Raw genomic sequence first — 18324 nt, forward strand, 5'->3', positions numbered from 1 at the left:
TATTCCGCAGCGCTTTACAGTTTAACAGTTTCAAACACAACAGTCATAGGTAACAATGTTAACAATACAGCAATAAAGCAAAATAAGACGACCCTGCTCGTGAGAGCTTACAATCTACAATAATCAAATCCCCCCAAGGGCAACATCTGCAAAGACCTTGTATGTTCTCCCGTGTTTGTGTGATTTCCTCTAACACTCAATACATACTGATAGGGAATGTAGACTGTGAGCCCCAATGGGGACAGTGATGATGAGGTCTGTAAAGTGCTGTGGAATTAATGGCACTAAATAAATAAGCATAAGAAGTAATAAATGTAAACTGTGAAAAATCTCGTTGACTAAAAAAAGGATCCATTGCAGTATCTATGCATCTTTTCAAATTAGTTACAGTTATGATTCATATGAATAAATTAGTTATTGAAAAAAGCTGGTTCTAGAATCTAAAGCCCAGTAAACTCCCACGTGCAATTATTTGCTTTCCTGTAAAATACACTGCAGACTTTCAGCATCCGGCCAGCGGGATTCATTATAGGATGGCATTTCTTTATTCATTATATTCATTTTCTTTATTACATTTCGCAGAATTGATTTCTACTCTTGAATACATACCATAGGATGAAACCAAACTTCCTGGCTTTGATGCTTGCAGCCGCTGTCCGTGCATTACATAAAGCTGAATTCATTATCATGATTAGTCCACTTTACTCCATCTCAGCGGCAATAATCAATGCTCAGCAGCGTAGTATTGTATGTACATGTGCACGGCAGATGTCCAGACTGTTGGTGAACCAAGTCAGTTCCTAATGAATCCGCAGAGTGCTAATCATTAGACATGTTGGGCCGGAGTTCTGGCCTACTAGAGCTCTCCATTGGTAGAGAAGTTGTACTCTCGATTGCTTTGTAGCATAGAACACACAGGACAGATCATCAATGAGATATAATAGTATTTTGTGAAGCAACTTGGAAGACATGGACCCTAGAGACAAGTGACAGTGTTCAAGGTCATCTGCAGCGTTGTCTTCTGCTAAACCTTTGGGGTCTATAACTGATTCAGTAACTAGGCCTACAGTAAGATACTCTAGGCCCAATACTGGGCCAGCACTTTACAGAAATCATCATCACTGTCCCCCTATTGCGTCTCACCATCTAAATCAGTATGTCTTTGCAGTGTGGAAGGAAACCCGAGTACCCAGAGGAAACCTAAGCAAACAAGGGGAGAACATACAAACTCCTTGCAGATGTTGTCCTTGGTGGGATTTGCACTGAGGTCCCCAGTGCTGCAAAGCAACAGTTCTAAACACTGAGCCACCGTGCTGCCCAGGACTAGAAAATTGATTTATTCTAAGTACAGGACATCGATATCAAATCCTTGGAGATTCGGACTGCAGAGCACCGGTAAGCACCATGTGTCCCAGGCACGGCTCTGTACTTTCAGTGACCGTTGTGCCTGGTATTACAACTCGGAGAAGCCCATCCAAATGTACCGGACGGATCTGCAATGCCAAGCACCACCTCTATTAAATGTACTGAGGTGTTGATAAACATAACTGTCCCAAAACCCCTTACTTTAGAAAAAGCCGTACTACACAGTCAACAGAAACATGATGACCCCTGAGACAATAGGTCTTTTAGGCTGTGTGCCCATGTTGCAGATTTGGTGCGTTTTTTTCTGTGTGGATTTGTGACAAAACCTAATGCCAGCAAAGTGAATGAGAAACCTGAAGTGTCAAGCACACGTTGAGTATTTTTGACTTGCAGATTTGGTGCAGAAAATAATCTGCAGCGTGTCAATTCTCCTTGCGCTGTTGTCTGCCTTTTTCACCCATTGAATGCACTGAAAAAAGCGCAGGGAAAAACGCATAAAAAACACAACGTTCTTGAGGCTGCATTTTCCTGCCAAGAGATTCATATTAGCCAGCAACTACTTGTTTGTTATCCTATTTATTGCTCCAAAAAGGTTCTGTAAATGTGTCTCCTCTTGGCATGAGACACATTATTGTATATAGGGTCTTATTTTTGTTTGCTAATAATTTTTTTTTATACCTAAGGCTAAGTGCACACATTCAGGAATTTTTGCTTTTTTTGCTATAAAAACGTGATAAAACCGCGAAAAAAATGCATACTTTAAGCATCCTATTTATTAGAATGCAATCCACATTTTTAGTGCACATGCTGCGTTTTTTTCTGCGGCGGAATCACATTCCGGAAGAAAAATGCAGCATGTTCATTCTTTGTGCAGAATCTCGGGGATTCCACACACATATGAATGCATTGATCCGCTTACTTTCTGCATGGGGCTATGCCCACCATGCGGGAAGTAAGCGAATCATGTGCGGTTGTGGTACCCAGGGTGGAGGAGAGGAGACTCTCCTCCAGGCCCTGGGAACCATATAATTGTTAAAAAAAAAAAAGAATTAAAATACAAAATCATGATATGACCACTATGTCATCTGAGGTCATTGCAGCAATGCATTCTTGGGACCGAAGCATCGCGAGGAGCGGGAAGACTGCCAAGTCGGAAGGTGAGAATATCATGATTTTTTTTTTTTTTTACATTCTATCTTTTACTATTGATTCTGCATAGGCATCATCAATAGTAAAAAGTTGGTCACACTTGTCAAACACTATGTTTGACAAGTGTGACCAACCGGTCAATCAGTTTTCCAAGCGATGCTACAGATCGCTTGGAAAACGCTAGCATTCTGCAAGCTAATTACGCTTGCAATCCTGAAACGTGTGCACTTAGCCTAATACATTTTAAGTCACTTCTTCATTGTATAGAGACCTGTAGTCTCAGGAGACATCATGTTTCTGTGTACTGAGGAGTGCCTGGTAGACAATAAAGGCAATGCAGAGCTTGCTGGTGCGCCACGGCCCATTCAGCCTATTCTTGGAAATGCCATGATTCCAACCACCACAAATCTAATATTGATAGCCTATCCTGAGGTTAGGCCTTCATTTATTTAGGTCAAAATAATCCAATAAATACTTTTTAAGGCAATGCGCAATTGACTTGGGGCCCCAAATCCAAGCGACAGACAACCTGGCCCTTAGGGTTAAAACTTAGTTTTGGATCTCCCTCCTCCCGTGGAGCAACTTTTCACTATCCTCTCTTATACTCATCAAGAGTGACGATGATGAGACACCTACACTTTCACTCTCTGCACCAATGGCTGATAACGTCTATCCTGATGTAACAATTCAAGAATACTAAATCAAGTAGTCAATATCACAGTAGTGGACAATCCCTTAAAGGGAACCTGTCAGCAGGAATGTGCATGTTAAACTAAAGGTATGGGCATAATAGCGCTGTCATACTAATTCAATATATACCATTAGTGCAAAAATCTGCAGCCTGGTTTTTGGTACATCAACATGATACATTTCGCTTTCCTCATCTCTTTGTGGCGGGACTTATAGGCAGGACTGTGGGTAGGGTCTTTGGCTCAGAGGGCTCAGTCATGGCCCCTCCACTGCCACTGCTGTATTCATTCATTAATTTAAATTTTGGGTTGGCGTTGTCCTAGATGTGGGCGGCGCTCTTGCAGATTCGGCTGGTGGTGGAGTTCATGAAAATGGTGCTAGTGCATGCGCAGATTGACCTCCAGCGGTCTTCAGGAATATGGTGCCGCATGCACAGAATGAGATCTCGGCTCGTCATTGAGCCGTGATCTCAATCTGTGCATGCGCCACCTACGGCGCCATTTTCCTGAAGACCACCCCCAGCCGAATGTGTGAGAGCGCCACCCTCAGCTAGGAAGGCACCAACCTAAGATTTAAATTATGAAGATAATGAATACAACACCGGCATCAGAGGAGCCAAGGCTTACCATTCTGATCTGAAGACCCTACCCACAGTCCCAAACACAAGTCCGGCCATGAAGAGATGAGAAAAACAAATTTTATGATGTTAATTTAATGAAAACCAGGTTGCAGATTTTTTACACTAAAAGCATGTATTAAATCAGCATGACATAGCCATTCTGCTATTACCTTCAGTTTAACATGGACATTCATGCTGACAGGTTCTTCTTAAAGTAGAGGCCATTCTTACTCTTTATCATCAATGTAGACACAAGGGGAACGGTCAGAAGAAAATTTACTTTCGGTCAAAAGAGTTTCTCAATTTCAAGTCTACGAAATGTAATACAACAGCCAAGTAGTAGTGGTATCTTTATTTTACCACTTGTGTATAGTCAGTGGCAATAAATGACAGATCCACAGATGGATAAGGCAAGAAAGAACAACAAGCAATAAGAGTAGGAAAGAAGAAAACTCCAGTTTTATAATTTGGAGCTGAACAGAGAATTCACAGGTAATGAAACATGATTTTCTACAGACCGGATTCTGATAGTATGAGGCTTTCACTCACAATTCTGCCAGCGCCTTCAGGAGCGTTCGGTTACTGGGGTCAAGGCTCAGATGTGTCTTTAAAGCATGGACTATAGTTTTATTATTGTACAGGTCTCCGGGCCACTCTCTGATCAGGGTAGAGAATCCCTGCAGAAATGAAAAGGAGAACATGATTACTACAACATGTGGTTGAGGAGTCTGTGACATGCTGGAATACACGTAAGGCCGGGATCACACACAGCGAGATACGGCCGAGTCTCGCAGGTTAAAACCAAGCTCTGGCACCGGCACTCCAGAGCGGAGCGTGCAGCCGCACAGCAATACATGGAGCGGCACGCTCCGCTCCAGAGTGCCGGTGCCAGAGCTTGGTTTTAACCTGCGAGACTCGGCCGTATCTCGCTGTAGTGTGACTCCAGCCTAAGGGTTTGTCTAGTCTTATTTGACTGAGGTTTAAGTATACTGCAGTAAAAATGGATGCTACGCTTTCAAAAAGTTTGCTATAATGAACGTAATTTTCAAGATTTCTCCATTCTGCAATTAGGTAAATAATAAAATAACAGAGTTACATCACAGAAGGTAGAATGGGGACTTTTCAATGTAATCACATAAAAACTATTATGTTATTAAAAAAAAATTTGACATTTAGGATGAAAATTAATATTAGTTTTGGACCACCTCTTTAAGGTCAGGGACCCACTATAAGATCCGCCATAACCTGTCGTGGTCTTCATCTAGCCAGATCACAATATTAAAAGAAAAACCTTGTTTTCAGTCTTGTAAATGTTTGCTTACCTGCAATAGATCAAAGTATAAGATTTGGATGTGTGCTCCATGTCATTGTCTACCACGCTTTATATAGGGAACCTGTCACCTCAGAAATGCGATTTACCTACATATATAGGGCTAATCTGCAGGTAATTACAATACTGCATAACCGGAAGCAGCTGGCTTTCACTCATGGCTTGTACAGTATGATTACAGTTATTGTTCGTTATACTGTGAGCGGCAGCTGTAATTACGCCCCAACACATTGACTGTCAGCTAGCTCTGCACAAAAGCACAGCAGAGACGGCTTTCAATCAAAGTACCGGGACATGATTACAGTGCGGTGCAGTGAAAGATGACTGTAGCTGCTCAGTGCTCACCCCCATGACTGAAAACCAGGGGCTCCTGGGGAAAGTGTGTGTGTGTGTGTGTGTGTGTGTGTGTGTGTGTGTGTGTGTGTGTGTGTGTGTGTGTGTGTGTGTGTGTGTGTGTGTGTGTGTGTGTGTGTGTGGCAATTTAATTTACTCCTGGTAGCCGCACTTTCAGTAAGGTGGCCGGACATGCAGTTAATTTCAATAAAAACTAAAAATTGATGGCCAATACGGGCTCTGGATTTTATAGCACATGGAATTAACTGGATGATTCTCCATTCTGCTGGAATTTATTTTTTAAATTAATATAAATATTCTGTGATTTATTTTCTTTCTAATCTTCTTCTTTTCATTCTTGAATATGAAACAAATAACTCACACTGGCGCTCACCACATAAAGGAGTAGAGGTCGGTGACAGGGAACTAGAAGGGGGGGGGGGGAGGAAAAACGAGGGTTACACACCCCTAGCTGCTGGGATCAAAAACAGGATCTTTGCCTATCCTGGAAAAACAATGAAGGGTGATCATAAAAGAACGAGGTGATCCCGCGCTCAGGGGTTAAACGGACGTAATACAGTATGAATGAATAAAATCTATTTGGAAATGCCCCGAACCTGTGTACAAGTGTATATGTACATAAATAATGCGTGGCGGGACAATGATAACCCGGCAAGTGAATGCGCTAGTGGTCCCAGTAGGAGACCTTACAAGATTACCTGGTCCGGTGACCGCTGAAGACTTGTTACAGCGTATACGGGGAATGAGGGAGCAGGAGTATGTAGCAGCTGACACGGTGCCTGGGAGCCCCGGCCGAAGGCGTCCCTGGCAACCACGAGGAAGAAGATAGCTGCTGGCGCCAGCTCACGAGTGCCTGTAATGTGACGTCACAAAAGGTACGGAGCGGCGTTGGGGCCACAAAGGATGGACTAACCAACGCGTTTCGAAGGTTCCCGGCCTTCTTCGTCAGGGTTACCGTGTGTATCCATCTTCTCCCTATATACGCTTGAATTGTGCCGCTACTCCGCCCACACCCCGCCACCCCACTGCTATACGCTGAATCAGGAGCGCTGTGCAGGATCCTAATCTCTATAGTAGGCTGAGCGTTGCTGATACACTGACTCAAATTTATTATATACAGAATGTAGCTCCTCTACACCTCCCAGCTTGGCCTCCACCTTAGTATATGAATATATATTTAAAATTAAACACTTTATTACTGTTACATGATTAAAACCTTAACATTATAAACTATATGACCCTTTAAATAGTGGATCATTTTGCTCATTTATGTGGTTATTGCCCCCAAGCAAGCATAAAAACAACGGTTAAAAAAGGGGGAGGGGGGGGGGTTATATGTAAACTCCTTGAAAATTAAAAACATTAAAAAACATTAACATTTATAATAATAATAATAAATTTGAGTCAGTGTATCAGCAACGCTCAGCCTACTATAGAGATTAGGATCCTGCACAGCGCTCCTGATTCAGCGTATAGCAGTGGGGTGGCGGGGTGTGGGCGGAGTAGCGGCACAATTCAAGCGTATATAGGGAGAAGATGGATAGACACACGGTAACCCTGACGAAGAAGGCCGGGAACCTTCGAAACGCGTTGGTTAGTCCATCCTTTGTGGCCCCAACGCCGCTCCGTACCTTTTGTGACGTCACATTACAGGCACTCGTGAGCCGGCGCCAGCAGCTATCTTCTTCCTCGTGGTTGCCAGGGACGCCTTCGGCCGGGGCTCCCAGGCACCGCGTCAGCTGCTACATACTCCTGCTCCCTCATTCCCCGTATACGCTGTAACAAGTCTTCAGCGGTCACCGGACCAGGTAATCTTGTAAGGTCTCCTACTGGGACCACTAGCGCATTCACTTGTCGGGTTATCATTGTCCCGCCACGCATTATTTATGTACATATACACTTGTACACAGGTTCGGGGCATTTCCAAATAGATTTTATTCATTCATACTGTATTACGTCCGTTTAACCCCTGAGCGCGGGATCACCTCGTTCTTTTATGATCACCCTTCTTTTCATTCTTATTTTTTTATCAAATATTTGAGACTGAGAGTGTTTTATTGCACTCAAAATGGATTTACAGCTGCACTGCTCAGTACTGTTGTATAACATCCTCTAAGCTGCTGTAGTTTCTAAGGGCAGAGACTGAGGAATAGGATTTTCTTATGTCTCTGTGTGCAGTGTATGATGTAAATGCAAAAACTGGAGAGAACGAAATATAAAAGTAAACTGTGGAGAGAGAGAGAGGGGGGGGGGGAGGGAGAGAGAGAGAGAGTCACAATGGTCAGGAATAGTGCTGCCACTTATGTACACACACTGCAGCTTATTCTGAAAAGTCATCTAGTACGCCAGGTCCATTTTAAGGAAAAATACATTTTATTTGCTTACTTAAAACCTAAAATATTTTCTTCAGATGTCAAAAGAAACAGCACATCAGATCCGTAGATGACCAGCAAAGAACAAGCCCAAGTGTAGCCTAAAAAGTGGGCAAATAATTTAATAATTTGTTGGTTGGGAAAATGTATCTTTTATGACAATGTCATGATGAAGCAGAAGATGAGACATTGTAAGTAATAAATTTCATTATACTTCCAGTATTTTATTTTCAGTCATAGTAATTGAAGGGGCCTAGCCGAAATCATGAACAGCAGCCCCTCAGCCACCAAACTTTGTGATTGATTCTGGTAGGACACATCTGCTTCCTGCAAACTGCCAGCTGGTGGTCCGTGGTTCAGGACTTTAGAAACAAACTAACAAACACAAAAGATTCAGCAGCACTCTACAAGCGCTAAGCTATACAAACGATCTACATGACTATACTATACTGCGAGAGACTATCTGGTCCTAAGAGCCAACTTCTTCTGACAGGACCCTACACTCATTTTATTAAATTACAGCAAGCAGGTTGGCTCCTACTAGTTCATTTTGAAGGACTAAGACCAGGGGAAGTCTGATGGTGCAGGGTCCCACCTGAAGATACTTCCTTGTCTCCCCGAGACGAGCTAGCATATATATATATATATATATATATATATATATTTTTTTTTTTTTTTTAACTCAAATACATTTTTATTAAGAATAACATTACAATTGACATGTTACATTCTTGTTTTCAGTACAAAGTTTTCCCCCCAAACGAACCCCGCATTCCCAACTTATCCCGCCCCCCCCCCAATAAGACAGCCCACCTTGTTTAACAGCTCCACACTCAAATCTATAGGATGACTATCCCCTCAGTTAGGACCATAGGCCACGTGTTATGTTTTCACCAATTCAGGGTCTTGATTCACCCGGTCTCTATAACAAACCTATCCCATGGCAAGCCACGGAGACCACAGCTTATCGAACATTTAAATTTTCCCTCTTTTCTGATAAAAACCCTTTTCCAGTTTCAGGCCCTGCTTCACATATTGGAAGAATTCTCTTCTTGAAGGTGGCTCGTCCTTAATCCAATTTCGCGCTATTACCTTCCGGGCCATATACAGCAATCTGGCAATAGCTGTCTCCAGGTTGTTATCCACTCCAATCTCATCCACGCCCCCCAACAAGCACACCATCGGGTCCCTTGGCACCGTGCATCTGTATGCTCTTTCCACACGACTCAAAACTACCAACCAAAAAGCAGCCAGTCTCGGACACGTCCACATCATATGAAATATATCTGCATCTGTAGATTTACACCTCGGGCACTCAGAATCATCACGCAAGCCTGCCTTATATAACACCTTCGGAGATTTGTAAACTCTGTGTATTACATAAAGCTGTGACAGCCTATACGGTTCGCTCAGAGACAGCCGTGGGAGCTAGCATATTTTTAACAAAATGTGAACTAAGAACCTCCCATTGATAAGTATAGAAAATATAAAAGTAATGGAAAGGTAAAGTGTCTATTTCTTAGTGTTATTGTGTTTTTATCATTGTATGCACTTGCGTTGCAGACACAGCAGTGGTGTGAGCTCACATTCGTATGTTTGGATGTGATGATTAACTTAAAATTCCCCCCCCCCCCAAAAAAAAAAAAAAAAAAAAAATGAAAAAAAATGTAATTTCTCCAAAGCCATGAGTGAGAGCATACATTGGAGCTGGTGCGAGGGGATTCACAGCATCCAGGTGAGTAATCTCTAGTCACTGGATGGGGGACTTGAGCACCGCCTCCTACTTGACGGCATCGGTGGCTCTTGTTTTGATTAGGCGGGTTGCACAGCGTCTTTATTGCAGACTGATGAACACGTGACATCTCGCCAGGCCAGCTATTCTAATGGAGGAGCAGCAAACACCACCAGGCAGGAGTCAGTTCTCAGGGCTCTCGTCTAGTGGCCACAGATTACCGACATGGCTGATGGACTGAGTAATCCACACCAAATCTACTACTCCTCCTTTCAGTCGACATTGGCATTGTACATGGCAATACAGTATAAAAGGAACACACAAAGCTCCTAATGAACAGCGGTTCTCCTGGTACAGCTTCCAATGCTAGCTTAGGACTAGACAAGGGGTCTCCAACCTGTAGCTCGGGAGCCACATGTGGCTCACGGTACCATGAATTGTGGCTCGTGGCTGTCTGCCAGGTTCCTGCATTAGCTCCAGGTCTAGCAAACAGGTTTGAAGAGCACATCTGAAAATGGTGAATTTTGTGAGCAACCCTGCATACAAGAGCAGATCTGGATGCACATATACTGGTCTTAGGGATTTGGAGATAATTTGGTACGCTGGAGACAAGTTGATACCAAATGCCAGAGGAGGTGTTTGAAGCTGGATGTGACAATGTGTTGGGAGTGCTTTATAGGAGAATACTGAATGGGGGGGTATTGTGGGAACCCCTGGATCTTAGTATATTGCTTTGGGGTTATTTTTGTGGAAAAGCTTGGGTTACCATTATGCCTGTAATGGGGGCTTTGGTTGCTACTATTGTGAGGGGGCGGGAGATGAATGTGGCTCGTGACCCTTTTTCAAGGCTGAATGTGGCTCGCGACCCTCTCTCAGTGCTGATTGTGGCTCTCAAGGTCAGAAACGTTGGGGACCTCTGGACTAGACAATGACTGCCCTCAAGGACAATCTTACATTTGTCTGACCTATCCTGATGACGTGTCTTTCCCAACAATCTCAGCTGTGCTGCTGGTCTTACTAGAGGTTTCCATCTCACTATGAAGGTCCAGGAAAGTGGAGGGAAGACAAACATGGAAAAGTGGCCCCCTATAGCAGCACCATGTTGAAGATCACAGAGCAGTTCTAACTGACTGCATGTTAGGAAAAGGACGTAGCTGCGAGCACCAAGCTTATGCCATTTATACAAATGACGACCTATTTTAGGTTTTGTATTTTATTTTCTACAACTTTGGCTGCATAAATGAAAAAGTCCTTAATTCCAGAGACCGATATTGAACAGCAAGAAAACAAAGCTCACAATACAATAAAAAAGACATAATCCTGAAGTCCTGAGCGTTCGTTCTACCATCACCAAGCTGATTGGAATCGAAAATCACTCTGTACTGTAGGTAATCACAGACGAGACGCCATTGTCAGAGGTCCCGTAACTAGCTGGAAGCGAACCCCACTGGCTTTTTAATCCGCGAGGAAATAACTTGCAGTATAATAACTAAACCTCCTACTGAGTTACATAGGTTAAGAACAAAATATATATCAAAAAGAATGACTTCCAACGTGAGACACTCCGTACAAGGAAATCTCATTATTTTTCGGATATAGAAGAGACTGGGCAAAAATCTCAGCACATAAGCCTTGTCTGATTCCTCGACTTCTAAAGGAAACTACTATATCTTCTATAGACACACACAAAAATAACCCACAACAAAAATCACAGGGTCGTGGAGTGTACTAGAATCACAGAAACACTGAAAGACTGCTTCCATGAGCGGATTCAGACTGTACAAAAAACGGGACCAGCATTACAAGGAAGTCTTTAACACTTTCCTTTAGCCAATGTGGTCCTTACTGCTTTATGTACCAAACTATTAAAGGGGCTGTAAGAGATGGCAGAAATAGCGCCACCCTTGCCCACGGGCTATACCTGGAATTACAAGAAATTCAAATCCTTTCCTATAAATATTTTAAGTATTTAAAGTGGTAGGCTCAGCATTAATGATATTAACTGAGCAGATCATATAATATCCAGTTATGACAATTTACTAATATAGTATGGTGCCACCTGTTGTTCAAAATGTATAGCAACGTGCACATCCATCCATTCAGCGGATGTGGTTATACATAGTCAGTCAGCGCACCAATGATGCCTGCTCACTGAAGAGCAATCACCAGAGGTTTATACTACCCAGAACCGCTGTAAGGAGAGTGACTGAGCTGATTAGAAGGATGTGCAGTACTATACACTAGGAGGCACCAAACTATGACGTTTTGTTGGCACCATATTGGAGTACAAATATTTTGAAAGTTTTTATTTTTATGATATTTATCGCATAGGTTGCTATAGTATACCAAATATGTTCATTTGTAATTTATTTAATAATAATATAAGAACCAAAAATAAGTCTGAATGCTAATCAAATGATGCAATTATAGCTCAGATAAGGCAGCACGGTTGTTTTATGCTGCCAATGCTTATAGGATTATTTTGAACCCTTATCTTCAGCAGCACACTGCCCCAAAGGCTCTTACTTCCATGTTTCTGGATGGGCAGGCTCTCCTCCTTCAGTGATGGCTATGGATTAGTAGCTTCGTCCTGCTGCTGATCTTCTGATACTGTGACATTCTGAGGACTGTCAGTGCTGTTCTGAAGTGGGCAGTGTTATCATTATATTTACATATAAAGAAACTGGGCCTTCGCACAAGTGATGGGAAGTGAAAGTGAGAGCAAAGATTAGGAGAACTGCTCTGGAAACTGCCCGTGGTGATTACCGGGGGCTGGTGATACTGCATGACTGATAGCAGCAGCTTAGTCAGGAGGTGAGTAACTGTGAAACTGCAGTATACAAAACGACAGATATCTCTCTAGGTAGCTCCTCAACCTGGAATGTAACTACTGCGCACAGAGGCTCTAGTGGCCAATCTCCTTGGTAACATATGTAAACAAAGTATGATAAAAACGCTACTATCAGGAGAACCACAGCAGATTGAGAAAACAAGTTACTTGCAAGCTTGCTTATTTTCAGATTGTCTAATTATACTATACTATTTTCATGCTATCAGAATATCACTGGTGGACAACCCATGCTTAATTAATTTAAGACCCATACAAAATAAAAATAATGGCTACTCAGAGGCGGTGTTACAGCATTGACGTCAGTACTGCAGTTCCCATTGGTTGGCGTGATCACTGCAGCACAAGAGCCAGCTGATTAGCTGCAGCAGTCAAATGAAAAAAGAATGATGTCATGCCATTCAGGGGGAACAGCAGTGCTGACATCGCTGGAACAGGGCCGTTGAAGGGGGTGAGAATGCACTGTCTTTATTTTCTATGGAGCCCCGAATTAAGGGGCTGAACGACTATAGTAAAAGTCAAGCTTCCATGATTCCTCACACAGCCATTGCTTTCATAAACAGGTGCCTTCATGACCCTCTATTACACGATGTTAGGTAGTCCTGGCATAGGTCACGGACTTCTCACACAACCCATAAAGAGACACTGCTCTCTTAATGACACACAAAATGATCTGCGGTCTGCTGCCCAGCATGAGAAACAGGATTCCCTGAGACACAGAGAAGAAAACAAAGCCAGAGAGAAGAAAGCCGCTAGGGCAGAGAATGTGCAACACCCCATTCTTCAGGGAGCTGGGTTAATACCACTTTATGTTCAGAGTATGAGATGCCACACAAGCAGAAAACATTACCTAAAGGATGAATTGGAAAAAATGCAACATTTACTACATCAGAAAAATCAGGGGCGATGATAAGCCACTTTTAGTGAGATACTTACACAGATCTAAGAATGTCAATGACAGAAAAGCAGACTTTTCTACTAGATCATATGAGATAAGAAACCTTGTGACCAATATTTAATATCTTATATCAAATAATTCAGATAAACATTTGTCTTTTATTTCACTGTCAACATGGACGACGACAATGAATATTTACAAAAACATACTGTTAGAGCAGCCATACCTCATAATCGGTTCTCAAGAACTCATCCAGGATCATCTCATAAATTGCAGGTCTTAGCCGTAAATCCCCTCTTGGCAGATACTTGCTGATTGCCTGTAAGACGCAGACATAACACATATGAGTTCTGAGTATTACCGTACATCTGGGATATGTGAGAATACTGACGGTTATTGAAGGGGTTCTCTGAGACTGCAGGAAAAATAATAACAAAAAACATGTATTTTCATAGTATTGCCAACCTCACATCTTGTTCAGTGGCTTGCAAAAGTATTCACCCCCTTGGCATTTTTCCGCGTTTTGCTACCTCACTACCTGGAATTTCACAGTTTTTCTTTTTTTGAAGGTTTGTATCACTTCATGTAAAGGTCGTGCCTACAAGTGTGAACATTTGGTTTTCTTTTTATTGTGAAGCAAACAACAAATAGGACAAAATAACTGAAAACTTCACTGTGAATAACTATTCACGCACTTAAAGTCAGTACTTTGTAGAGCCTCTTTTGCAGCAATTACACATGTTAGTCACTTTGGATAAGTCTCTACGAGCTTTCCACATCTTGCCACTGGGATTTCTGACCATTCCTCAAGGTAAAACTGCTTCATCTCCTTTGGTTTTCTCTGGTGAACAGCAATCTTCAAGTCTGACCACAGATTCCCAATTGGATTAAGGTCTGGGCTTTGACTAGGCCACTCCAAAACATTTACACGCTTCCCTTTAACCCCTTAATCCCATATGACGTACTATCCCGTCGAGGTGGGGTGGGCCTTAATTCCCACCAACGGGATAGTACGTCATATGCGAACGGCCGCGCTCACGAGGGGAGCACGGCCGATCGCGGCCGGGTGTCAGCTGACTATCGCAGCTGAAATCCGGCACTATGTGCCAGGAGTGGTCACGGACCGCCCCCGGCACATTAACCCCCAGCACACTGCGATCAAACATGATCGCAGTGTTCCGGCGGTATAGGGAAGCATCGCGCAGGGAGGGGGCTCCCTGCGGGCTTCCCTGAGACCCCCGGAGCAACGCGATGTGATCGCCTTGCTCCGAGCGTCTCTTACCTCCTATCCCTTCAGGCCCCGGTACCAAAATGGCTGCGGGGCTGCATCCGGGTCCTGCAGGGATTACTTCCGGGTCCAGTGCAGGCGCTGGTAAGCCTGCAGCGCTGTGAAAACTGTCAGATCAGCGATCTGTGATGTCCCCCCCGGGACAAAGTAAAAAAAAAAATTCCACGTGTAAAAAAAAAAAAAAATTCCTAAATAAAGAAAAAAAATATATTATTCCCATAAAAAAAAATTTCTTTATCTAAATAAAAAAACGAAACAATAAAAGTACACATATTTAGTATCGCCGCGTCCGTAACAACCAAACCTATAAAACTGTCCCACTAGTTAACCCCTTCAGTGAACACCGTAAGAAAAAAAAAAAACGAGCCAAAAAACAACGCTTTATTATCATACCGCTGAACAAAAAGTGGAATAACACGCGATCAAAAAGACGGATATAAATAACCATGGTACCACTGAAAACGTCATCTTGTCCCACAAAAAACAAGCCGCCATACAGCATCTTAAGCAAGAAAATAAAAAACCTATAGTCCTCAGAATAAAGCGATGCCAAAATAATTATTTTTTCTATAAAATAGCTTTTATCGTATAAAAAAAGATATAAATGAGATATCGCTGTAATCGTACTGACCCGACGAATAAAACTGCTTTATCAATTTTACCAAACGTGGAACGGTATAAACGCCTCCCCCAAAAGAAATTCATGAATAGCTGGTTTTTGGTCATTCTGGCTCACAAAAATCGGAATATGAAAAAATGAAAAAAATGTGGGGACGCAGCCTAGCGTGGCATGGAGTAGGACGCAGCAGTGAAGCAGCACTCTCTGTACTTGTGATTTTATCCTGATGAAAACTCTGCTACACTAAGGAAATGTTGGGAGAAGGGGAGTGAACATGTCCAGTGGCTGCAGACTTGTTTTCCGGACCTCCCAGCTTGCCAAATGACCCGTAGGAGGCAGAAAGATCCTGGGGCTGCAGTAAGCACACATGGCCAAGATGGCGCCGGCGTCATAGCAGAGGCAAAATAAACCAATGCAGCCCTAGCAAGACTGGACGTGGCGGCAAAACTAGAGCGGTTTGCTCGCATGGAAATTCAGACTGTTAGTACTCATTTTATTGACACAATGCCTCATGAGCCTGCTGTCCATAATTTGCCAGGAAATGAAGTAGGGGAACAACAGATACCAGCAGAAATTCACTTGAGCCAATAAAGAGGTGCTCTCTGTGGTGTCTTTTTGTGAGTCCACATTAACTCCACTGACCCAGCAGATGGGTGGTCTAAAAGAGGACATGTCTAATATTAAGCCTGAGATGAAGGCGGTTATGGAGAGAACTAGTGCTTGGAGGAGAGAGTGAGCACTAACAATATCCCGAATGTGAAAAGGGTCCAAACTAGGTCAGTCCAACGTATATCTGAATTGGTTGCTAAGACAGATGACCTAGAAAGCCACAAGAGAAGAAATAAACGAAGAATAAAAGAAATCCCGGGAAAAATAGAAGTTTGGGGCTGATGTTCTTACACCTTTGTTTGCTATTGAACGAGTGCCCCGGGTTCCTTCAAGACCCTTACCCTCTGAACTTCCAATGTTAACCAGGATTCTCCACAAAATAGACAATTATACCATTGTAAGACTTGTGAGAGACATACAAGACCGGGAGCAAAGTATCTATTGTTACAGATTGCCCTACAGAAGTTCACAAATAGAGGGTAAATTCATGAAAGTGAAAAAGTGAATGCGGAACCTAAACATGTCTTCTTCTAGGTTGTATTCAGTAGGACAGAGTTGTTGCTTTAGATGAATCAGACTTTTCTGGAGCAGAGGAGGTCATGAAATGGCTAGGCCAGCAGGACAGACAGCTTCACATCACAGCAATGTAAATTCAGCAGATCGGCCTGTTTGGCCGCAGCAGTGACGTCATGTCCACATTATCGCAGCTGATCATGGAGCTCAGAAACCTGTGTTGTCTACATGCACAGGGCCAAACAACAGAGACTGGGGAAGGCATGGGGAGCCACTGCTGGACCTGGGGAGGGTAAGGAATTCTCTTTTTTCATGAGAAACTCATGAAATTTTTTGTGAAAGTGGACAGCCCTATTAAATATATTATATAAAATCATTCATGGTTAATAAATATATAATTCCAGGCATCACGCTCATATAAAGAGACATCAGCCACCCACAGTCCACTAACAGCAGATGAAAAGTAACAGTACCAACAGTGACACCTGGTGGTGTGTAAACAGCAGGACAATTTAATACAAAAACCATGCCTATCTTTCAGAAACATACACATTATGCGTGACATGTAAAAGGGCTACAGTGTGAAATGATTGCTTAAATTCCTGCAATAAAAATATTGTTCCCTGCGGATGAAATTAATGGCTTGTGCTTAAAGGGGAACTTCACTACTATAACTTGGAAGAGCCTCTTGGTGCTGCTTGCATTGGCCAATCAGAAGCAAACGTCTCCTGACAACCGCCAGCGGGAAAAAAAATGGGAGGCTGACAGCAGTACAAAGGGGAGGTGGGGGTCTGCTGGGATTTCTGTGCAAAGTGTCAACGGCCTCCATTCTGAGAATTAGCAGGGTCCTAATGTTAAACTGCAATAGATCAAAATGTGTGATCCGTGCACTGTGGCCGGGGCGCTAAACGAGCGACAGCAGCATGAAGGAGGCCATTTACGGAGGGCACCATCATACTTGGGCACCAATTAGGCTCGCCATTGGAGAGATCATTATTATTTTCTCTCTTGCCGAATTCGTACAATATATCGTATCCAGGAGTATCTAGATAGTAAGAAATTCCACATCTTAGCCTCGTATACATCAGGGCAATGGCTAAACAACAAAGATACCATTATGGGACTGACGTGGAAACTTTCTGCTTTACTTCAAGGAGTTTAATAAAGTATTGTAATAACATGTGGGAATTTCAGCTCTGGATACAGTCCGTCCATTGTAATCAGGCACAGGTCACGTTGCAGAATGTTGTGGCCTTCACCAGTCCTATCAGTAGCCTGTCGCTGGATATGGCCCTACACTCGTCCGTATTCCTACTGCTGTCTGCACGCCCCAGTATTATGCCCTGCAGAGCACAATTATTAGTGAGGGTTCTGCTACCGGACCTCTCTGATAGCTTTCATTTTCTTGGAGCCCATTGATGGCCGCCTTCACCCGACACCCCTTTGGACCTGATGCTGCAAGCTCCAGTGTCGTATCTGTACGCCTGGGACCATCTCCAGACCCGTTCTGTCGTTACTATCAGAAATGAATTATGTAAAAGTCCACAGGTGACCATGAAGAAGGTTATCGCTCATGGTCAAACTCCTTTAGAGCTTTTGAAAACGGGGAACTTGTAAAAATTGGCTATAATTACTGAACAGTCCATGCTACATGTCCCCTTTAGACTGCTAGACTGCGAGGGCCGGTCCGCTCCCCCCAGTACCAGGATGTCAGTTTGGGTCCTTTATTTTATCTATGTATTATGTGTATGTGAGCCCTTTCACATGTCCAGAACCCTGGAACTAATGGAGCTTTACAAATAAATGATGAAAATAAGCAAAGCTGAAAGTCTACATTGCCATCACGTATTGATGGCTTTTAAATCTAATGATGGAAACTGTTCATACCTGTCTAATAGAGAATCTCCGCAGCACATGGATGCGTATTGCACTCATTTT

At 43.0% G+C, this 18324-nt stretch overlaps 1 protein-coding gene across 2 annotated transcripts in view; it reads right to left on the reverse strand.

Moving 5' to 3' along the window:
* Window positions 1-18324, reverse strand: part of VPS41 (VPS41 subunit of HOPS complex) — a 343493-nt gene that overhangs the window by 111560 nt on the left and 213609 nt on the right. For both annotated transcript variants that reach the window (XM_077269269.1, XM_077269268.1), the window contains exons 17-18: window positions 13584-13676; window positions 4373-4500 (exon numbers count right to left, since the gene is read on the reverse strand). In XM_077269269.1, the coding sequence (XP_077125384.1) occupies window positions 4373-4500; window positions 13584-13676 (221 nt within the window). The remainder of the gene's footprint in view (window positions 1-4372; window positions 4501-13583; window positions 13677-18324) is intronic.

Source organism: Ranitomeya variabilis, chromosome 6 (genome assembly GCF_051348905.1).
Source record: "Ranitomeya variabilis isolate aRanVar5 chromosome 6, aRanVar5.hap1, whole genome shotgun sequence".
NCBI classification, from domain to species: Eukaryota; Metazoa; Chordata; class Amphibia; order Anura; family Dendrobatidae; genus Ranitomeya; species Ranitomeya variabilis.